This window comes from Melospiza melodia, chromosome 2 (genome assembly GCF_035770615.1).
Source record: "Melospiza melodia melodia isolate bMelMel2 chromosome 2, bMelMel2.pri, whole genome shotgun sequence".
NCBI lineage: Eukaryota > Metazoa > Chordata > Aves > Passeriformes > Passerellidae > Melospiza > Melospiza melodia.
In genome coordinates this window covers 57,751,478-57,774,965 of record NC_086195.1, presented here as the reverse complement: position 1 = coordinate 57,774,965, position 23,488 = coordinate 57,751,478, and the positions used below count along the sequence as shown (strand labels likewise).

General features: G+C 38.9%; 1 protein-coding gene across 1 annotated transcript in view; it reads left to right on the top strand.

The window, feature by feature from the left end:
• The first annotated feature begins 249 nt into the window (after positions 1-249).
• Positions 250-23,488, top strand: part of F5 (coagulation factor V) — a 37,048-nt gene continuing 13,809 nt past the window's right edge. Inside the window, exons 1-14 of the mRNA XM_063148296.1 lie at positions 250-546; positions 3,597-3,782; positions 6,840-6,931; positions 7,917-8,039; positions 9,094-9,306; positions 12,038-12,181; positions 13,094-13,315; positions 13,839-14,004; positions 15,681-15,858; positions 16,975-17,077; positions 17,453-17,664; positions 18,413-18,563; positions 19,235-19,447; positions 21,172-23,104. Of these exons, the coding sequence (XP_063004366.1) occupies positions 3,622-3,782; positions 6,840-6,931; positions 7,917-8,039; positions 9,094-9,306; positions 12,038-12,181; positions 13,094-13,315; positions 13,839-14,004; positions 15,681-15,858; positions 16,975-17,077; positions 17,453-17,664; positions 18,413-18,563; positions 19,235-19,447; positions 21,172-23,104 (3,911 nt within the window). The 5' untranslated portion in view covers positions 250-546; positions 3,597-3,621. The remainder of the gene's footprint in view (positions 547-3,596; positions 3,783-6,839; positions 6,932-7,916; positions 8,040-9,093; positions 9,307-12,037; positions 12,182-13,093; positions 13,316-13,838; positions 14,005-15,680; positions 15,859-16,974; positions 17,078-17,452; positions 17,665-18,412; positions 18,564-19,234; positions 19,448-21,171; positions 23,105-23,488) is intronic.

The window sequence follows — 23,488 nt, the reverse complement described above, 5'->3', positions numbered from 1 at the left end:
ACCTTACTGAATTCAGCATCTATGTACCAATAGTTTTTGGTCCTGCTAAATAATTGTTTTTGGTAAACATCGACTGGAGAAACACCGCAATTCTAACAAGGGACATCTGCTAAGAAGAAATACAAGTTTAACACATTAATGTATTTAGGTTTAAATTAACATGATTATTTGTCTTCCGAAGCACTTCTGAAGTGCCAAGGCAAACTGAAATGCTCTTCTACATTCTTACTGCCTTTTAGTTTGTTTATGACCACAGAAGTCACACAGCCTGCCTACCCTTAACAGTGTACACAATGTGTTCTTGTGTAGGCTGTCATCAAGAGACATACATCTTCTTTTGTGACTTGTTCTCTGAAAGAAAGCCTTCGTTTCTCTTGCATCTTTTTTTTTTGCCTGCTTATATGTTTTTTTTGGCATGGCACATCTACTTTCGGCTTCTAAACTGAGCTGTTTCACAGGTTAACCTTTCTTGGCTTTAGCACCCACGTGGAGAAGTGAAGAAATTGGGCTGATGGCCTCTGTTCCCGTTAATGCCTGGCGGATTTGGTAAGTGCCCCCTCTGTCTTTTACCTACTTCTGAACCAGTGTTCACTGGCGATTCAATAATTAACTCCTTGTTTGCCCATGAAGCCTGTTCACCCTGCACTAAACCAAGTGCAGGGCCACTGTGCATTGATTGGTGAGTTTGAATGAGAGAGAGATCTCTCATAGGGCATTATTAGCAAGCAATTCCACAATTGTACGACTTTTTCTTCTCTGTACTAGCTCTCTGTCTGTCACCAGTTGTGAAAGCTGATGGCAGGCATCAGGATATGACTGCCTGCCTGCCGGCACTTTGGGTATTTTTTTTAATGAAGTAGAAACAAGTTTGTTGTGGATCCTAATTTGTTTGCAGCAAGTTACATATCACCACTTTACATCTCTTCTTAAAGATCTGTTCGTGACTGCTCAGAATCAGCCTAGGCTATTTCACCCAGCCTAGGTGGAAAACTGGCACTGCCAGTTAATTTTACTGGTCAGCTTTTAGAGCAGGACTGCAAGTATACCCTTAGTATGTTTTCACATGTAGCATAACAAGAAATCAGGACCATAATTACTGGGTGTCAGAATAGACAATAATCTTGCCCAGTTGGAAGACACAGACCTGCTCTTAGTGTTAAAAGATATTTCCTAGGCTTCTCTTTCCATACCCGACTTTCATTTGGCATTTCAGAATCAGTACATCCCAAAGGTACTGCTTTATTTTGGGAATAGCCTTGTTCATTCTGCTGCAGAGATTGTCTTGCCAGCCTGCCCTGGACCCACATTCTGCCATGCATGGCTTTTGACCACATGATTTTTTATGTTGTTGACTTGTAATTTACACTTGAACATGTCAGTAAGCAGTGATGATAAAATATGAAGTTTGCAGCATGTGCAGTGTTGTGAAGTAGAAAAAAAGATTGCAGCTAAATGTATGAATAACCTATAAACTTACATTGTCTTGGAAGATTCCAGCCTGAAAGAATGCATTCTGTAGTCACTTCTCATGGACTAATAGTAATAGCTTGCAGGCAGCCAACACTAATTTTAAAAAAATTATATGTATGTATTAGCCTTTTACAACATCAGACAAGATATAATAACAAATATTAGAAATGATTGATCAGATGGAAGGGAACAATATCTTTGGATTATTAATAATGATTTTCAGAACACTGAAACTTCATAAAGCCTAGAGGATGTGATGTGATGTGATGGAATAGCTTAAATAAAAGAAAAAAGAAAAAAAACCTAAGGCTGATGCAGATGATTTCAGGCAAGTCAATTTTACATTGATACTTAAAATGTGAGGAGAAAGTAAGCAAGCAGCCAGTATTGGATTTCTTGTTCTTAAAGGATTAAAGAAGGGTAACAAATGGCAGTCAATGTAGCTTAATGGAAAGTATCTCTAGTTCAATTTGATACTGATCTTTAAAACTATCAATATGATCAGCCACACTTATGAAAGAAATTCTTAGCTTTAGAGTAATGCTGCATAATTCGTTGACTAAGAAATTTCAAAAATACAGCTCCCCAGTTCCTCAAAATGGATAAAAGGGAAGTAACCAATTGACGTCAGCTTTGATGATTCCCAGCTAACACACAAAGCAGAGGGTGTTAATGACGTAATCTGGGTATTAATTTTTAGCCTGCAATATTTTAGCTTTTTATTAAAAGGAAAAATTCTTAGAAGCCTACTTATAATGGATATTTTTAATGCAAACACTTAGTTCATAAAACAGAATCACAGGAAGATTTGTTTAAAGAAATACACCATGATGTTGGTAGTCATGTGCTGTCTAAGTGAACTAATTGTTCTCAGGTTTATGTACCAAATGATCCTGATGTTTGGTGGTGAGCATGTAGCTGTTGGTCTTCATCAATTTTATTTTTTTTTTGAGCCATCTCCCCTAGTTCTTTCAAGTCCTTATGGTACCTTATAGTTTGGATAGAATTAACCAAGCTGCCAGTTAGGCCATTCTGCTGTTAAAAAATATATCAAACCTGGAGTTGATCAGGTTTTCTTTTGAAGTAGTACAAAATGAAATGTCCTTTTTGTCTAGTTCTGGACTGGAGTTGTTTTGATTTGGGGGTGTAGGTAATTTTTTCATTAAAATATTTGGAAAACAGTATTGAAAATACTGGTTTCATTTTTTCTTGTGTTGGCCACAACAAAATTAGATAGGATTTCTTCTTTTTCTAGTTAATTGAGTGTGTGGGAAACATGATCAACAATTTACTTGTTGTTTTGACCAGCTTCTTAGTACTGGCAAAAGCAGGGAAACATTTTTGGTACTGCAGTTGACATTGGTAATTATCTTATCAAAAGGTATTTTCCTAATAATTTCTTGTTAGATAAATGCCAACAGACCCTAGTCAAGACTAGGTTAGAAGTCTCCTGTCTAACCTGGTAGCTGCCACTGAGAAGCCCACTGGTTACCTATTACCTGAGGTATTTGGGAGTGTAGTGGGAATCAAGCTGAAGCTGGCAACGTTTGGAAGGGCGGCTGCCTTACTGTTCTGAGCATGCAGTGCATGGTGATCTGAACGAGATTGTAGCTCTGCACCCAATTCTACTCCCTGTGCTTAATCCTTCAGTATTTTGCTTTTAACCTGGGAATGATTTCTAAGGAGGTGTAACATCAACCTGGGAAATTTCCATCAGTACCGGCCATGTGCTGGATTTCTGTTTTCTGGGAAGATAGAAAATATGCCCCTCTTCTTCCTAACCACATAAGTCAAACATCCTGTAATTGAAGTAATCTAAATAATCTTCTGCCTCTGATATCCTGCTGCCTCAGTACACAATGACCCAACCACCTAGTAGTGCTGAAGCTGCTTCTCCTTGGTGCACGTCTCTTGCTGGAGGTGGTGTGGAGGAGGGGAAGGAAGATAGTTTAAACAGTTTTTTTATCTCTATTGGATCCCTGTCAGTAAGGGGAGGCAGAGGTGAAGAGCAATGACCTGAGCACAGCAAATGTAGTTACCCTGTTGCATCATAATTATTTCATTTCTGAGAGGAAGTTAGAAGCAACAACAGCAATAAAAGCAGTGGTTTCTGCCTTGTCTTCCAGAGCAGCTTTAACAGGCAACTCTACCATGACTCTGCACTGCTTGCAGATTTTTCTCTTGCTTCTGCTTGGTTCATGGTGGCCAGACTCAGAGCAGCATGTGGCAGGAGCTGTGAAGGTCAGAGAGCACTATATAGCTGCACAGATCACCAGCTGGACCTACAAACCACAACCTGAGGAAAAGTCCAGGTAACAAAGTACAGGATAAAAGGATGAAATTAGTCCTCCCTTGGGACTGACAAGTGGTTTTTGTCTCTCATCTCTTGTGGAATTGCAGAGATCAGGAGGACTTTGGAGCACAATCTGTTGATTTCAGAGGAACTTGGTTGACCTTAAACAGCATGATCTGAACTATAGCCAGTGACATATTAAAAGCTCCTTTTTATTTGCTGCATTAGTAGATAGAATTATTTTTATGCTTTCAGAGCACTTCTGTTAAATAAGCTCCAGGACTTGCTTTTGTCATTTTTGCATAGCTTAATGTTCGTTGCTTGGGGTTTTTTAATGTATTTATTTTAGGTACATGGATGTTGAACAATGTTGAGCCATGGTTTGGTAAGATCTCAAAAAATTTAGGACTTTAGAATTTGCTGAAGGAATAATTATGTTCCAGTTTTGATGCTATCACTTTCACTTAAATCAGAGCCAGATGAACTTTGGAACTAGTACCATTTCTGAGTTGTTCAGAGCTTTTGTGAAGTGTACGCTCTGATCAGTAAAGGTGGTAAGATCAAGCATTTCTCTGCTTTATTAAGTGAAAATACTGATTTTATTTTTTTCAGATAGCATTGCACAGTGGCCAGCCTACCTGCATCCACCAATCAAGAATATAAAATACGTTATTTTTATTACTACTACTGTCCTTAGCATTATAAACACTGCAAGAGCAATGCTACAGATTTCAGAACATGGATGTAATTTCGAGTTGTGCATAAATTAGGAAGGAGAACTACTAAAAATGAAACATTAACATTAATTTAAAATTACTTGCCCTCCTACATTATAGGTGGATGACTTTTTTTTTTTTTTTTTTTTTTTTTTTTGTGATTATTTTTTCTGAACATGTATTGCATTTCAGGATAATATGGAAAAGGTATTTCCAGTTCAGATTATGACTTTCTAACTTTTTTTTCCCAATATCTAATTATAGCAAAGTTCCTTGGTTTTAAAACCCCCTTGACAATTTAACAGAACTGGTATAAGCATAATGTCAAAATGGCATTTAAAGGTAGGGACATGAAGCCAGCTGCCATTTAAGTATTGACATGGACATGTGAATTTACTAGTTAAAGCTTCATTCTCTTCTACACTGGGTGCATCAATGTAAACATCAACTGCTATTTGGGTAAATTCACATTGTGGATGGAGTGTTTTCATGCAGTAGAGACTCACAAGACTGTCTGAAACCTCAGCTGAAGTTCTCTGAGATAACACAGCAGTGTTTTATGTTCAATATCTATTGGGTTACTTTGCCTAAGTATTTAGAGCCAGTCACATCCCAGATGGGACTAATGAATTTTATAGAGCTTATAGAAATTTAACTAAAACCCAAAACAAACAAGCAAAGAAAACCCAACAAAACCACAAACTTAACCTCAAAAAACCAGAAAAACAAAAGACTTCACAACACAAATACACTTACTGAGGAAGAGTTAATGGCTTGATGACTTGGATCCCAAAGGTATTGGGGTATGTAACTTGTGCTGATTTCAGTAGAAGCTGCATGTCTATATGCAGTGTATGAATCTGTTACTTTGGTGCTTTTATTTATAAATAACTTGAGAGGTTGAAAGGAAAATGGATTCTTCCCAAGCTGTTTCCTTAATTGTGACTAGGAAAGGACACCTTATTTCTCTGAGTGTTAGTTTTATCTTTGCAGAGGTTTGTTACTATATACAAGTGCTATTTATTTATAAGGCACTTCAGCATAAAGTGAATATGTATTATCTGTGCATCTTGCGGTGTTGCTGCTGCAAACCCTGGAAGTTCTGTAACTCAACCTGCTTGTGTAGTGTGATGTTTCTGAAGTGTTAGTGTGCTAGGTATTTTATTCCTCCTCACTGTACAATTGGCACTGCTAAATTTCCTCTTCTACCCTACAGTCTTACGTGCATATTCTCATGAACCTTGCCACATTAGGGCAGCTCTTGTCAATGAACATTATGGATCCCATCCTTTTCCCCTTAAAGAGTTACACAAAATTTTATCAATGACTTTAAGGAGGGGGGAATTAATTGAAACACCAATTGCTTCTGCCTGACTATGCTGTGGTGAGAGACGGGTGCAGAGAAATTTACAAGAGGTCTCTTCCAAAAGAGACCTCCCCCTTATGGGCTCTGTATGTCACTGAAGTGGGTTCTCTCTGCTCAGCCTCCCCATGCTTGAGCAGGCCATCAGCTCTTCACTGTGAAATGTGCCTGAAAGGGCATTACAAAGAGAGCAAGTGGAATTACTGTTGGATTCAGTCATCATACATACTATAGTAAATCAACCAATAAATGTGAAGGGCTGTTACCCTTTCAGCCCTCTTCTCATCATTGTTTCCATTGCAGAAGTGTCATTTGCTGGTTTCCTTCTGCTTGCCTAAATATTTTCTAAGAAAACATTGTGTGGTCTCCTGGGTGTCAAATTGTTTATGTAACAAGACTCAGGGCACTTTGCAGTGGAAAGTGCCCTTAGTCTTGTTTCTCATTTTCTAACTTTCTGTGACATCCTTGGTTGTTGTCAGAGAACAGCTTTGTTCTTGCCTTCAGAGTCATTCCTGTGACAGGAGCTTGCTGTTAATGCTGTTTTAAAACCCTTCTGGTGAGTCTTAAAGTTCAACCATAGGGCTGAATAAACAGAAATTCAGGTTTCTTTTCCTCTATTTTGTCAGATGCTTTCCAGGTTAAATATGGTTGAGACATCTTCCTCTGTGTCTTGGACAAAACAAAGGCATCTTTATACCATTATAGAATCAAAAGGACCCATAAAAACCACCTGTAAAATCATTGGTGAACTATTCTAGGTATGGACATTGGATGCCCTATATGACATTATCTGGTTCGGGAACATCATAAATTCAATAGAGTAAGAGGGAGAAGTGAAGACACTACAAAGAGTTGGACTGTGTTTTTTCCTTCAGCAAAATGTGCAAGTGATTAAATATATTTCCAAGATTCATTTTTTGAGATTTCCATCAAACAGCAATGGCATCTCTGAGAATCTTCGTCCTTTCAATATTTTTTATCACTCTTTTGGTTTCAGATTGGAACATTCAGATCCTGTATTTAAGAAAATTTCTTACAGAGAATATGAAGTGGATTTTAAAAAAGAAAAACCAGCAAATACATTTGCAGGTAAACAGGAATGAAATGTCCTGAGTATTTTGATTTGTTCCTTATTTTAAAGCCAGTGGCCACCTAAGCACACTTGTATTTTTGCATCCATTATTTGCACATAAACCAAATAGGCACAGGGGATGAGGTCTCTACAGTGCAGGAACGAGGCTTCCAAAGGCCATGGAGAGGTTGGGCTTTCAGAGGATGTGGCTGTCTGCAAATCAGTTGCACCATACAAAGTTGTTCCCTTTATTTTCAGCATCTGATGACATTTACCACATGCATTTAGATTTGGCACAGCCGCAGCAATGACACTATGAATTCCTTGTGAAGGATCCTAAAGCCTGAAACTAAATATATACAAAATAGTTTACCAAAGAAGAGACTTACAAGCCAAAACTTATCTTAGCAGCTTTTTCAATTGCTTGTTTTTGCACATGGGGAGTAGGGATACCAGCTCTTGAAATCTTTTGCAGGAAATGCCTCAAGAAATTTGCAGTATGGAAATGATTATTTACTTGGATAACATCTGGGAATTGAAAGAGCTCTTTGTTCTGTGACTTCTGGCATTCAGAGTGCTACTTAAAATAATGTGTTTGAATACCGTTCTCTAAACTCTTAAATTATAAAATGTTTATCTTCTAAAATTATTTAATGAAATTGTATGTGAAAGATGTCTAGAAATTTTCAATGAACCTCAGGATGAAACTTTTGATAGAGTTTCTGTATTTGTAAATAACTTTTTCCCCCTTTTTTTCCCATGATTTTTAAGTGCTAGTTGCCAGATGCAAAATTTATAACATTTTGGAATATGCACTATATCCTTTAAGTTCCCATATGCCTTTTTATGGGTAAGTCTTCATTGCAGTGTTATTACATTCTCTATTAATTTTGAGACTTGTATTTTGAGAGCTAATATTTTTTGAAGGGGGAGAAAATTCTTTGTTTCACTGAACATACTGTTTTATTAATATTTTCCTTTCTTTATCTTAAATAACTACAGGACTTCTGGGACCAACCCTACGTGCTGAAGTGGGAGATACTTTAGTGGTTCACCTTAAAAATATGGCTGACAAGCCAGTCAGTATTCATCCTCAAGGCATAGTTTACAGCAAAACTGAAGAAGGTAAGTACTGTAGAAACTCCATGTTTTGCTCATTTGCTTGTAGACTACTGCATGAAATGTTGACAGGGATCTAGATCAATATGTGAAGCTATGTGTAACACAAATATCTGTTTATCCTGGATTACACCTTCATTGTTAGCTCCCTTCTTGTTCATCACTGTAACACTAGCAATGTGAGTGTCATGGGCACAGTTTCCTAACAGTGCTGATCATGCTGTTCTGATACTCAGGATTTAATGCTCAGCTTTGTGGTGCTTTGTTCCACACCCTCATGAGACCATCAAAACCAGATTATAAGCTATGACCAAATGGACATTAAAATATCTGTACCAGCACTAAGTGAGTTTGGTTGCTCATGCTTCCTGGATTGCCCTGCCCTGGGTGCTGAGCCAGAGCTTTGACCTGCAGTGTACAAATTCATGCAAGGTTTTGGTTGCAAAAGGAGTTTTGCAGCTCCATCTCATGGAATTGAACAGAACATATCATTGGAAGGGATGGGCAGTTCAGTTTGACTGTCATATTAATTAATGTTCCTTTTGCACTTCAGATTTCAATTCTCTATCTCTGCTTTGTCATATTGCAGATCTGTTGGATATGGCAGGCACAGACAAGAGCCATTACTGCCTCCATGTGTGGATGTGCAGTATACAAAAGGCCTAAGGCAGCAAGGCAATGCCAGCCCATGCGGTGGCTTTGAGAGACAGTTAGGAAGGTGACAGAGTGGGCAGTATTCCTCTGCAGAGCATCAGTGAGCAGAGGCTGAAGCTTCATCCCATCCTAACCCTACTCAGACTGATGAAGAGCCCAAACTTTTGGCAGTGATAATACTTCTAGGAAATCTTTCATCTGTAAGAAATAGGATGGTGGTGGATTAGCTACTCTCCCCATACTACTCTCAGCAATGTGTGAGTGGAATCATGAGTTACTTCTTTGAAGCTGAAGTGTCATATAAGCAAGATCAAACCAAGCTTTTGGAGCTGATTATAGGAAGATATTCCAAGCACTTTAATTGCTCTTTTTCTTCATGCCACCCTACTGACTCTTTTCTTGGCAGGCTCCCTGTATGATGACAGAACATCACCTGCAGAAAAGCGAGATGATGCTGTACTTCCAGGCCAGCTCTACACATACGTGTGGGATATACCAGAAGAAGTTGGTCCGAGAGAAGCTGACCTTCCTTGTCTTACTTATGCTTACTATTCTCATGAGAACATGGCAATGGATTTTAACTCTGGTCTGGTTGGAGCATTGCTGGTCTGTAAGAAAGGTAATGAAATGCTGTAAGACTACTATAAGGTAGTATATTTTCATAATGTTTTTTAGCATCATTCTTTTAGATGTTAGAATTTTTAAATGCCAGCTTTCATGCAGTTTCATCCTGTAATTATAGAATGGGCAGAAAACATCATTATATAGATACATTTGCCTGCACTGGTTGCATCTGCAGTTGCTTAACTGCTAAATATATGACCTCAAATGTCCTGTCTAAGAATAAATATTTTCTAAACCTTCATTCAAAATGGTTTGGCCATTTCAGAGAATAAGGCAGGAAATAATTGTTTTACCCATTGTCTTTTAAAGGCTGTCTGATCAAGAACCTGGAACACTTTCTCTTCTGTAACCTGGCTTTAAAATTGCAGAGCAGTGTGTCTTTTGCTAGTCATTTGAAGATATGGCCAAATTTGAGCAGATTTTAAGTCTTAAAATTGTTTTTGAATGTGATCAGAGATTTTAGATTTTAGCTGTCTGAACCGTTGAATTCCATCTCCACTAATAAGTGGTGTCTTATAGCACTTGTAAATGGCTGCTAGATACATCTCTGTGGTTTGAGTGATGACTGAAACAACATGCCACCGTGTAAAGTACTTAAACTACTTACTGGTCCCTAAAATCCAAGGTTTTTCCAAATTATATATCCTTCTTGTGGTGGACATGCTGTGAGTTATTTAGCCTGATTTAGTTTGAGTCAAAAGTTTGTGTAGACTAAACTGCATGGACTTGGACCTTAAAACTTCCCTGAAAGTAAACAGAACACTGGTTCAGTGTGGGTTGCACAAGGACAGTCTCCTCACCCATGGATACCCATTTTAATGCAGAACACATCTACTCTTATCACCTCAAAGGAGTTGCTTTGTTATTAATTATGTTCCTTCTGATTTTTTTTTATGATTGGTGCTTTTAGTATTATCTAGGACTTGTTATTTTCCTGATTTTTCTTGAGTTTTTCTTTCTTTGGGTTTCTGTGTATATGCATATTTTATGGCATACTGGTTGAGCTAATCTGGGCAAATACTTTGAAACTACTTCCTTCTCAGGATTCTCAAATTCATGCATTTTGGGCTTGAGTAGGACATGAATTTGAGATGGACTGGTGTGACCACTGCCTTCAAGAAAATTTGGGTGTATGTTTCTGGCTAGAACAAAGACAAACAGCTCACTATGCATATTTTGAAGATTTCTGAACACAGATTTTTGTCTGGGTGCTGTGTAAATGTGCGGGGTACCTGTGTATTTGGTCTGCCTGGCATGGAGTTTAGTTTCTTCACGGCAGCTCATATGGTGCTGTGTTTTGGATTTGTGGTATAATGGCATCCATAATACACTCACCCATGTTTGAGCTGTTGCTGAACAGTGCTTGCACAGTGTCAAAGCTTTCTCTTTTTCCTGCTCAGACCTCCCCAAATGGTGGGTTTGGGATGGACAAGGGGTTGGGAGAAGACCCATCTGGACAGATGAAAGAGATTGGCCAAAGGATTATTTTCTACCATTAACATAATTCTGCAATAAAAATGGAGGCAGAGGAGGAAACAACACTGTGGGAAGAATGGGGCTGTTGACTTCCAAGATGACAGTTTTTGAGATACTTACTGGGCATCAGTCAGCTTGTGGGAGATGAGTGGGGTTTTTTTTCTGTGTTGTTTGTTGTTTTCCCTCTTTCCTTCACCTTTGAACCGTCTTTATTGACCCATGAGTTTTCTCATTTTTGTTCCTCCTGTTCTCTCTCCTGTCCCATTGGGGATGGGAAGGCATTGAAGTGGGTGTTTGGCTGCTGTTTGGGGTCAGCTCCCCATGGTCTGACACATTTAAGAGGTAGTTAAGGTTATAAAAATTGGACCTTTGAATTAAAGCACTGCCTGAATGTTCTTTGTGTGGCAAGTAGATAAATTTCTCTGTTGATCTGAGGCTTCTTTTGTGAAGGAAACCAGAGCTTTGTAGCTTCCCATAAATTAAAAAAATATATTGAAGATAATTTCTTCCACTGCCTCTTCCTAGGTAGAATAATCAGTATGTTTGCAAATTTTTCATTCTTGCAATCCAGAGGGACCAGATTATGTTTTGAAAGTAGCAAGTGGAAGTTTTTGATGTGAGCAATCTACAGAAAGAATCAGTAAAAATCACACCAGTTCTGTGTGGCATGTCCAGAATGAATTCTACTTCTGGACAAAAATTACATCTGTATCACAAAATCACCCAGGACAGTTTCTTGTAACGGATCCAGCACAGCAGTGTCTGTTGAAGTCTTTTGTGTGTAAATGTTGTTTGCCGAGTGGTTGGTTTTAAGCTTTTTAAAGGTGCTGATGACCTCAGTGCTTGAAAAGGTGCTGTTCACACTGCTGGTGACTCTGCCATCACTCTTCTCCTTGTCACATACTCTGAAAAGAGAGAGCAGCACCTGATTGTGAACCAAAGGTGTTTGACACTCTCCTTCTTTAAGCCGATCTCTGCAACACGTTGCCAGAAATTGTCTGAGACAATTCATTGCATGATGTTTATATTCTCTGGAATACTTCAGACTTTTGATTTTGTGCTTACCCAATACAAAAGTACTTCCAGAAATAAAATCACATTATGAGCATTCTTCAGGCTTTGTTTTGATCAGGCTCAGCCAGTATATGCTAACAGGTGAAACAAGCTCATTAAATATGTATTAATGCAACTGCATGTGAAATCTGCTTTATTTCTGCCCTAAACTAAGACCTATTGTTTCTCCTTCACAGGAAGTCTAAATGAGGATGGGTCACAGAAACATTTTGACAGGGAATATGTACTGATGTTTGGTGTGTTTGATGAGAACAAGAGTTGGCAAAAATCAGCATCAGTCAAGTATACAATTAATGGCTATACTGATGGAACGTTACCAGGTACTGTGCCAACTTACATGAAATTAAACTAACATTTATGAACACTGAATATTACCTTTAGTTGCTTTTTTTGCACAAGAATGGGAATGTGGAGAAAAGGGATACAGCCTTTTTTAGAATGTGTCTGCGAGCATCTAAATTCTGGAAGAAAAACTGTGCTGCTGAAAGGCAGTAACACCAGATTACCAATAGGAACAATGAGATTACCTCTGAGAAGACTTCTGCTAGAAGAAAAGAATTACTAACTTTAAAAAAAGAATTAATAAGCTCCTCATTTTTTTAGCAAGCTGATAGTGAGAGAATGATTTAAGTGAATTGTTGGTTCTACATACTGGGTGCAAAACTTCCTGAAAGTGGAAAGTCAGTTATCATTAAAAGACACAATTAAGTGAGCAGACTAGGAAGATGGTAGTGGGGCTTTTCTCTTGTTTTCCTAAGAAAAAACTTAAATATCTCTCTCCCATCCATTGAGCAAATATAAAAGATTGTCTTAAATGGGAATTTTTTTAAGAAAATATTGAAGAATATAGTTACTGTCACTAAGTACCTCATCAATCTTTAGCTTAGATCCTTGCTTTGTTCTTTGCATTCCCTGCCCTCTTTTCCCCTCACTCCCCAAGCAAGGACAGGTCAGCTTTCCAAAAGAAGGCACTGGGTTTTTTTCCATTTTTTGCCAGCTTGTTGTAAGCCAGTTTATCACTTGCAGGTAAGATTTAAACATTTGTCTTCCACTGACACATGATTTTGGTATCTGTTCCATTTACACACTTCTGAAACTTCCTCTTGTTGCAAACATTGATCACAGCAATTTTTTTTTAATGTTTTCAGTGAAGACTCCCTTCAAACCTAGAGCGCATAGGGAACTTGCATGATTTGCCTGTATTCTGAACCCTAATCTCATGTCTCTTTTAGATTTAGAGGCTTGTGCATATGACAACATTAGTTGGCACTTGATAGGAATGAGTTCCAAGCCAGAAATCTTCTCCATTCACATCAATGGCCAGTCCATGGAGGAAAAACGTCGCCGAGTTTCTGCTGTTAACTTGGTGGGAGGAGCCTCAACCACCGTAAACATGACAGTGACTGAGGAAGGAAGGTGGCTCATATCTTCTCTTGTCCAAAAGCACCTGCAAGGCAAGGAAACATCTAGTTATTAGGCACCTGTAAAGCTGTTCTTCTCCATGTCCCAAATGGCTTCTGCTGTTTTACAACAGTACTGTTTCAGGTGGTTTTGTCATTTCACTAAGAAAATAACCAAGAACCAGGCATTCTGTTGGAAGTGCATGTTGAACTGAAAGATACCCTTATCTGCAGCTTTACTGCAGTGTCCACAGCACAGAGCAACAGTGATTCAATACACCAGCATCTAAGTCTCTGTGAACTGTTCAGATACGCACCACTATAAAATTAGTAAGAAACCACCAATTTCCTGAGAAACTGAGTACTTTCAGCTAAGGGTACTTCAGTGTGATGAAAATATTTTCTCTTTGCCATTTGAAAGTGGTATCTTTCAGCAATAATCAGAATTCTGTTTTAAAGAATGAGAAAAACATCTCTCTTATAAGAGCAGGAGATAGCTTTCAGGGGTAAAAAACAGCTGAAGTGGTAAGAGTTCCTCCGATGGGCAATCACTATGGTCCTGTTTCCTCTCAATTAGCTGGAATGCACGGTTACCTCGCTGTAAGGGATTGTGGGGACAAAGAGGTGAAGAAGAGTCGTCTCTCCTATAGGGAACGTCTTATGGTCCAAACCTGGGACTATTTCATTGCTGCAGAAGAAGTTACCTGGGATTATGCCCCGAGAATTCCAGACACCCTTGATAGGTAAAATACTGGTTTGTCAGTATAATAGAGAATGTTAGCATGAAATCACAGGATAATTGTGGTTGGAAAGAGCCTCTTGGTATCCAATAGCAAAGCTGGATCCAGTTGCACTGGACCTTATGCAGTTGCATTTTTATTGTTTCCAAGTGCAGGGACCCCTCAGCTTCTCTTGGCATCTTTGCAGCTTCACAGTGAAAGTGTTCTTCCTGATTTCTAAATGTTCTTCCTCATATTGCACTTTGTGGCCATTGTGTCTCATCTCTTCACCGTGCAGCTTTGAGAAGCACGTGGTCCTGCTTTCTCTATAATGTCAATTTGATAGTTGAGGTTAAACATAAGATGCTCCCTTAACTATGTCTTTGCCTGACTGAAGAAACTGGAATTGTGCTTCTATGCCAGGTGCTCTGGCTCCCTGATCACCATGGTGGCCCTTCACTGGACTCTCACCAGTGTCAGTGACTTTCTTTGCTGAGAAGCCCAACAGTGGGCACCTTCTTTTTCCTCTCACAGTGAGCTCAAAATAACAAGGTGACTGAGGAATTGTCCAAAGCAGCATACAAGATTATTTTCTAAAATACTTTTCAGCATCAATTCTGGTGAAATAAACAATCCTTGGAAGGAGGGAATATTTCTGGAGATTATAAGTTTTTAAAAGTTCAGTACAATAAAGTGTTTAGGGAACAGGAGAAAGAGCTCTCTATAAGTGATGTCTGCATAGTACCAATGTAGATGGAGTACAAGTCATAATAAAGAAGCGTATTGGGCTATTTTGCTCAACTTAAGACAAATAGAAGGAATTCTGTAACATACATGATGTCATAGTGTACAGTGCTATCAGTGATCTGTGGGGTTAAATTTGCGATCTGTCAGTTCCCCAGTGTTATTTGTGCCTTTATGAGCCTTTACAAGCTGATATTCATAAGAATCTTTAAGGATTTAAGCAGAATAAACAAATTCCTTATTCTGTAAGGGTTATCATTTCATATGCCTCCTTAGAAATATAGTGTTTGCACAACTCACTCTCCTTTGGCATGATTTGCTTCCCTTATGTGTTCTTGAACTGCACAGAACAAATTTGATGTATCTTTCCTGCCACTCACACTGCCTTACTTAACCATCTCAGTGCTCTGATTTTTCCTTCTTTGTTCAAAACTGCAGTTTATCCCTTTTCAGTAACCTTTTTTGAAATGTGAGTGACAACAAAAAAAAGTTTGAGACTTCAGTATAACACTACTTACTGTATAGTGCCTGACTGGGATTACAATTCTGATCCTATTTCTCCTGGAGTCTTTGCTACCGTGAGCAAATTGGTTTTTTTTTTCTCCATGCCCAACTAGGCCTTTGAAAAAGGAGAACAGTGATTTCTGTCTTACCTTAGAAGTGTACCTGCTGCTTCATTTTGTTTCATACTTGTATGTATACTGTTAAATTAAATTAAATGTAAACTCTGATATTAAATGGTCATATATAATGCCAAAGTACAAGTAATGATCTAAGATTCTTCTTACCTAATTTAGGTTAGAATTTGGGGTGAGAAGCATTAGGTTAGTTTAGGGTTTGGATTTTTTTTTTCAAGCAGTGAGATTTCTACCAGTTGCTTGAATACTAATTTTGTATTTTAACAGATGCTACTATTCAAGTTGTATTGATCATTTTTCTTTTCCTTTATTTTTAAGACACTATAAATCGCAACACTTGGACAATTTCTCCAATCTGATAGGTAAAAGGTATAAAAAGGCTATTTTTACACAATATACTGATGCCAGCTTCACTAAACGTCTGGAAAATCCTCGTCCCAAGCAAACTGGAATCTTGGGCCCTATTATCAGAGCTCAAATAAATGATAAAGTCAGAGTAAGTAACACAAATACAGAGATTATTTGTACTATAATATGCTTTATATTGAGGCAGAGGTACAAAGGAATTAGTTTCATTTTTGTTGTCTTTCAAATAATATAACTAATGTTCTCAATATTGGCCCTGTTAAAAGGTATGATCACAAGTAGCACTGTTTAGCTTGCATTTTTCAGTGTTCCTTCTATAGTTTCCATGATTGTGCTTTATTTTACAACATAAATATGCTTCAGTCACACTCTGTAAAATATGTGTTGACACTGGTCCAAAATGGAAAAGAAGCCCTAGACCTGGGTGGACTTCCTAGGGGATTTGTATGTGAGGCTGAACTTCATGAGCCTCTTGTTTCTTATGCTGATTTTTTTTTTTTTCCAGCTGTTTTAGACAAAGGTAATCAGGTTCTATAATCAAATGTTGTTTCATGAGGTTATACCATGAAACTACAAAATATTTACATTACAAGCTTGTGCTGCCACTTGTCTTTCTGTTGTCATTTAATGATGCATCACAAAGTTCCATAACCTTATCTTCTATCATTTCCACCATGAGTCTGTGGCTCTGAATTTGAGCTTAGCATGTGCTTTTTTTTCTTTTCTCTTTTTCTCTCCCATTTTGGGGGGTTTTGGGGTTTTGGGGGTTTTTTGTTTGTTTGTTTGTTTGTTGGTTTTTTTTAATCCTAATTTTGTCAAGAATAGGCAGGAAATCTTGCCTTTTCCATACATATCCCCTCTGGGTCTTAGAATCTGGGACAAGCTTTGGTTTGAAATTTTTTTTCTCCAATATTGAAGGTTTTTAAGAACTTCAGTCAGTAGCTTCATATTTCCAGAGACAGTGTGTGCCTAGTAGCTAGAAGAACAAGTGTTCTTTTTTAGACCTTCCATAGCCCAGCTGTAAGCAGCTGAACTTCACTCAGTGGGGTCTACAAAGTCCAACAGAACGGTAACAGCTTTTATTCTTTGCGTTTATATATCAAACAATACTTGAAACACTCTTTTGCCTTTCTGGCACTTTCTGGGCTAAAGCCAGGAAAATTCTACTGTAGTGGTAACTTCACTATGTATTCAGACAAGGATTTGTTGAATCCTAATTTTTCTTTTCATTTACCTATTAATATAGATTGTATTCAAAAATAAGGCCAGTCGACCCTACAGCATTTATTTCCATGGAGTGACACTTGCAAAGAATGCAGAAGGAGCTGATTATCCTCTGGATCCCACAAGTAAAAAATTTGTGAAATATATTTTTGCATATCACTAACTGTTATGGATGGTTTTGTTGCTTTGAAGGAGGTGCTGTGGCTGGGAATGTGCATGACTGGGAGACCTCAATTCTGTTCTCTGCCTCTGCTTACCTGTTGTGTTGCCTTATAGAGAAACCAAGGTATTATCTGCAAAGCAGAGACAAATGCCCTCTATTTGTTGTATTAGTTTTCTGTTCTTGTTTGTAATTTTAGAGAGACAAAAGTTCTTGCTGAATTTCAGTTATCTCAAGGTAGCTTTTAATGGCCAAACTACACCAATGTCATTAGAAGGTGCAGCTTGATACTAAGATCTGGCTCTGAGTTTATATCATTACTGTTCTTGTTTTTCCTTAGGCAATGGCACCCAGAGTAGAGGAGTTGAACCAGGGAATACGTACACTTATGAGTGGAAAATTGCTAAAACAGATCAACCCACTGCACAGGATGCACAATGTATTACAAGGCTGTATCACAGTGCTGTAAATATTGAGAGAGATATAGCCTCTGGACTGATTGGCCCACTTCTGATTTGTAAAAGTGAAGCACTGACACAAAAGGGTGTGCAGGTAACTTGTTTGAACAGATTTTGCTCAAATAATGCTATTTATTCTACACTGAATTTAGTTTTACTTCCCTTAGAGAACTGTTCTGTGGAGAGCAGTTAAACCAATAGGCTCCTGTCCTCCTCTAACTGTCCACAGCAGTAAAGGAATTATGTTCTGTGTTTCTTAGCAAGTGCTAAGAAAGGTCAACAAAAGGTCAGCCTGACTTTAAAGTCTATTTCTAGACTTGATAATAAATTTTCCTGCTATTATTATATTTTCATACTCTGAAGATACTCATCTCTTACTTGGCTCCTTTCTGTAACAGAGACAGCTCCACAGCATCTGACAATCTCAAGCACAATGAATCTAGAGCAACCAAAACAGCATGGGAGAGTTCTGGGAGAGGGCTTCCCTTTACCAGTTATTGAAATCTTGCTTGGCAAAGATTTAAGGATCACTTGAGAGAAAAAAATGTCAGAAGCTTTGTCAGGTCAAACCAGAAGTCTGGTTCTGTTACAGAGAGCCCAGTCATAAACCATCTGTGAATCACCAGTGCTAGAGGCTTGCTCAGCATTCTACTGCAGGTTGGTTGCAGTTGTAGGATTGAAGTCTGGAGCCTCTACTTCCTTCCACATAACCTTTGGCTGACACTTACCAGGACTCTGATGAAACTTATATTGCTTACATAGTAAGAAAGAGATTGTAGAATTGAGTTCTTAATACGTGTGCCTGCTGATAAAATGTAACTGCTATGTTGATTGTCTTTCAGAAAAAGGCAGATGAGGAGCAGCAGGCAATGTTTGCTGTGTTCGATGAAAATAAGAGCTGGTACCTAGAGGATAACATCAAGGAGTACTGCAGCAATCCAGCCACTGTTAAAAGGGATGATCCCAAGTTCTATAACTCGAACATAATGCACAGTGAGTGGAATACTGAGATGAATAATAGGAATGGTTATATGAACCTGAGCACTCAGTGATTGCTTGTTCTCAGAAGTACATGTGACTGGGGAATCCTCCAGAGAGTCAGTGAACTTCTAACTATGCCAGGTGGCACTGGACAGAAATAAGAAATGTCATAGAATTAGGCTGGAAAAGACCTCCAAGATAAAGTCCAGCCTCTCACCTAATACCAGCATGCCCACTCAAGCATATTGCAGAGTGCCATGTTCACTTCTTTTTTGAACACTCCCAGAGATGATGACTCTGCCACTTCGTTTGGGAGCCTGTTACAATGGTTATCCACTCAGTGAAGAAATTTTTCCTAATATTCAACCTGAACCTCCCCTGGTGGAGCTTGAGACCATTTCCCCTTATTTTATTGCTAGCTGCCGGGGCAAAAGGCCTACCCACACCTCGCCACTAGTAGCTAGGCTAGCTCTGGACCCTGAAGCAAAGACAAGGGTTAACTAAATTTTGATGCAGCACCTTGCTGCCTTAGAGATAATATTTCCAGAGATGGAAATTATCATAGTTTCAGCCCTGTGCCAGTCTCTTTCCAGTGCAAACATGAATCCAGTGCACTGACATCAAGGAATAGGAAGTTTTAAAACAGAAATACTGAAACCACTTTTACTTTGCTTTCCTTTTAGCAATAAATGGCTATGTGTCTGACAGCAGTGAAATCCTTGGATTTTGCCGAGATACTGTGGTTCAGTGGCACTTTTTCAGTGTTGGCACCCATGATGAGGTTGTCTCTGTTCGCCTTGCTGGACACTTTTTTCTGTATCAAGGGAAATACGAGGATACATTGAGCCTTTTCCCCATGAGCGGAGAATCGGTCACAGTGGAAATGGACAATGGTGGTAAGCGGTGGAACTGTAGTGTTTGACAGCTCTTCTAAGACATTATTTAATCTCCAGTCTATAAGGACTTATCTAAATAGGAGAGAAAACTCTTTTGATAAACAGTGCTAGAAAACATTGAATCATTCCCCGGTGCAAGTGATGTGCATGTAGTCTTTCTGGCTACACCAACTTAGCATAACTGGATGCTGTACTGAGGCTCTTTTTGTTGGTCATCTTGTGATTTGGTTTTTTTTCACTTCACAATTATTACTGGGGTTAGTAATAAGGCAAGATTCTTCTCGGAAACTGGTGTGAACCCCATTGTATGATTTCCAGGTTTGCCACATTCTTGTCTATTCTGAGCAGACTAAAATGGACTGAAACTGTCAAATTCTGCTGGTCATTACTGGGCAAAATGGCTACACCTGACCTTAGGCTTGAAGTCATTCATTAGCAGTAAAGTCTGCCTGCCTGAACCAAGTCACTGGTCTGTGGGATGCATCTCAATATCTAGCTAGAATTAGCACCATGTCTTGGAAGAGGGGGCATCAGAACCCATGTAATCCACTTTTAAGGCATTACTTCTAAAAGGACAGAATCTGTGTCATTGAAGTCTGTGCACTTTGAGTGATCATTCTAAAATCTCTCAAGGTTTAAGTATCCTTATCCCATTTAAAATATCTTAGTTTTTAAAAATATATATATTTTATATATTGCACAGCATCAAGACCTTATAACTTAAAAATGTTCAAGTGGCTTGTATTGCTCAAGACTAGAGAATCATTAGAACTCTATTAGACTTTATGGAAACCTCCCCAGTAATAAAGTTGTATTTTTGCTTGATTTTGGTATGCAATCTATTCTTTCCATCTAGAGCATATTTTCTTTGATAAATTTGCTGTTGTTAGAAATCAGGAAAGCTGTGCAGGTCACTTCAAGCTGATCAATACAGGAAGAATTGTATGTGACCTTTTTTAAAAAAAAACCTGTTTCTCAGGGTGTTAATTCTGTCTATTTTGTCATTTCTACTAGTTCCAAAATCAGGGTGTAACAAGCAAAGAACTTAATTTGATGTTGTTTAGGGAAACAGATTTTATTTTCTTCTCAGAATATTCTAGTTTCCAATAGAGAACTTACCTTGTGATGAGGTTTTGGAGGAATTATCTTTAAATTAATCAGAAATGCCTCAGATTGGCAGCTTAATAGCTTTTGTCAGATTGGAAATTCAAATTGCTTTATTCTTATTTTACTTATTAAAGATCATCCATGATTCATCCAAAAGCTTTTAAAACACTGTGTATGTCAGATGTTTGCCAGCATTGCCTTGCAATGCATTTGCTCTGCTCAGAATGTTCTATCTATGTAGCAGTGCATGTACCAGTAAGGACAGGATAAAATTGAAACTTTATCTTGAGAGGTCTCACTCTTAGATCCAGATCTAAACATAGGATCCTTTAATTTGTTTCTTTCTTTTTCACATCTATCTCTTTCATGGGTTATTTTTGGATCAGGTTCTAGTTACAGCTTAATCTATGGAAAAGAGTTCCATTTCCTAGATGTATTTATATGTGCCCTAATTTGTCTATATTTAATAATTATTTTTCATTGCAGCTCATAAATATCCCAGATAAAGATTAGCAGTCTGCTATAGCAGGTGCTGTAGAAGCAAAACGAACTATTTGCCTTGGCCACTTACATGACAGACAATGTCCAGTCTCATAACACTTTTATTTCAATTGCAGGTACTTGGCTTTTGGCATCCTGGGGCACCCCAGAAATGAGTTACGGCATGAGGCTGAGATTCAGGGATGCAAAGTGTGACTATGAGGAAGATGAAACATTGGATTTTGTGGCTTTAAGTCCCACCAAGACTGAAAGAAAGGCTGTTCCCACCACAGCTGAGCAAGTTGTGCAAGAAAACGAGGAAAACAAGGAGGAATTGGATTATCAGGATTATCTGGCTTCTGTTTACTCCATCCGAGGCTCAAGAAAGGCAGCAGGTGATGAAGAAAAACAGAATCTTACAGCACTGGCCTGGGAGCAGTACGAAGACATTGATGCCATGAGTTCTGAGGTAGCAGCTGGCTCAGGTCTGACAGCTATAAATAGTAGTGGAACAACAAACAACTCTAAGTTCTTTGAAACTCATATCACTCCTCTTCCCCCAGTCAAGGCTGAAACATTCCAGTCAAATCACACATCAATCACAGCAGAAGAGGATTTATTTTTAGCTACCACAAGTGATGGAGAAGCTGACTTAGTATTTGAGAATAGAAATCAAAGCAACTATGAAATAGCTCACAGTAACATGTCTGCAGGTGAACACTTGCTGAGCAATGGGGGAGGCCCAGTGAATGTTGCAGAAGAGCTTCCAGCTGGTGGAAATGACAGTAAACCTTTTCCAGAGAAATATCAAGAGCAAAGCACGGGAAGAGGAAATTATACTACTAACAAGAAAAGGAAAAGGCGAAGCTCACTGGCCATTAAGTTTTACTCTGTCCAAAAGATGAATGCCCTTCTAAATCATGTCCGAAATAAAAATGTCTCATTTTCTGACAAGACTGATGCACCTCATTTTGTGCATCATACAGAGAACACATCCAATGAAGCCATGGTGGGAACTGGCAAACTGCAAAATGAATATGATGATGATCTGAAAGAGGAGGGAAAGAAGATGGAAAATGCCATGCACACAGTTAACTTGACACTGGATTTGGACCTCATAGTAGAAGGGTCTAATGCATCCAGCCTTTCTGAACCCAGGATATCCAAAGATAAACCAGCCAATGTTTTTTCTTTAGAATATACATTAGACAATACAAGCCCTAATTCCAGCCCTGCTGTAGTGAAGAACTTACTAGAAGCATCATTGCCCGGGGCTGGGAAATATTCATCTAAAATTACTAGTAAGGAATGGAATTTGGTGTCTGCAAAGATGAATCCAGGATTAGAGGCAAGCTTAGATAAATCTGCTGGTGGTAAGTTAAATCATCATGGCAGAAATGGTACAGCATCCATAAATAAGGAAGATATGAAGAAGGATCAAGGGCTCTCACATCTAATGGGGGAAAACCAGAAAGTGAGCCACATTCACGCGACTCAGAAAGGAAAGGAGGGAAACAACAATACCTTGACTTCATCTGGAACCTTCATCAAGATCCGAAGGAGAAAGAAGGAAGATGCAAAAATTACCTACTTCCTGAGCCCAAGGAGCAGAAACCCCAAAAAGCCCAGCAATTCCGTGGCAGGGTTTGGCCGTGCGCTTCCGGGTGCGACCAACCACACAGCAGTGCCGTGCTGCACAGATGCCACCAAGGCAGCCAGTGAGGTCAGCCAGAGAGTGGGTGTGAGCAGAGCCAGGCTCGGAGAGTCGCTGGGTGAAACCCTCACCCCGCGGCAGTTCAGGCCGTCCATCACCATCGGGCTGCCCCGAGCAGACGGAGACTACGAGTATGTGATGGGAGAATCCTACAGCGACGAGAGCTCGGGGGGCGAATACGAGTACCATTACGTGAGCTTTGATGACCCCTACATGACAGACCCCAAGGTGAACATCAGCAGGCAGCGCAACCCTGATGACATTGCTGAGCACTACCTGCGCAGCAGAGGCAATAAGAGGAGATATTACATCGCAGCTGAAGAGGTCTGCTGGAACTATGCAGGATATAAGAAAAGGTTTGCCTAAATCCTTTGCTTTCACTTTGCACACCAGCCTGAAATCTCCTTGCAGAATGTTGATTCACATGCTGATAAACTTAAAAGCATCTGTAATGTGCCATCTGATTTCTGACATTTCAATGGCACAAACTACAAGAATTTTCCACAAGAGACTCACACCCCTTAGAAATGTCAGAGTGAAATTATATAATCAAGCACAACACAGCTAAGAACTCTTTTTTTTTTTTTTTAACCCCCTTTTGTAGACTCACTAGTAACAGTCTGTAATACATCAGTTATAGAACTCACTGTGAGAGGTCAAGAGGGAATCTAGCAGCTTGTTTTGTTGTACTTGAATGTTTTACTTTGTGCTTCAGTTCTTGGTACATGTACGCAGGACAG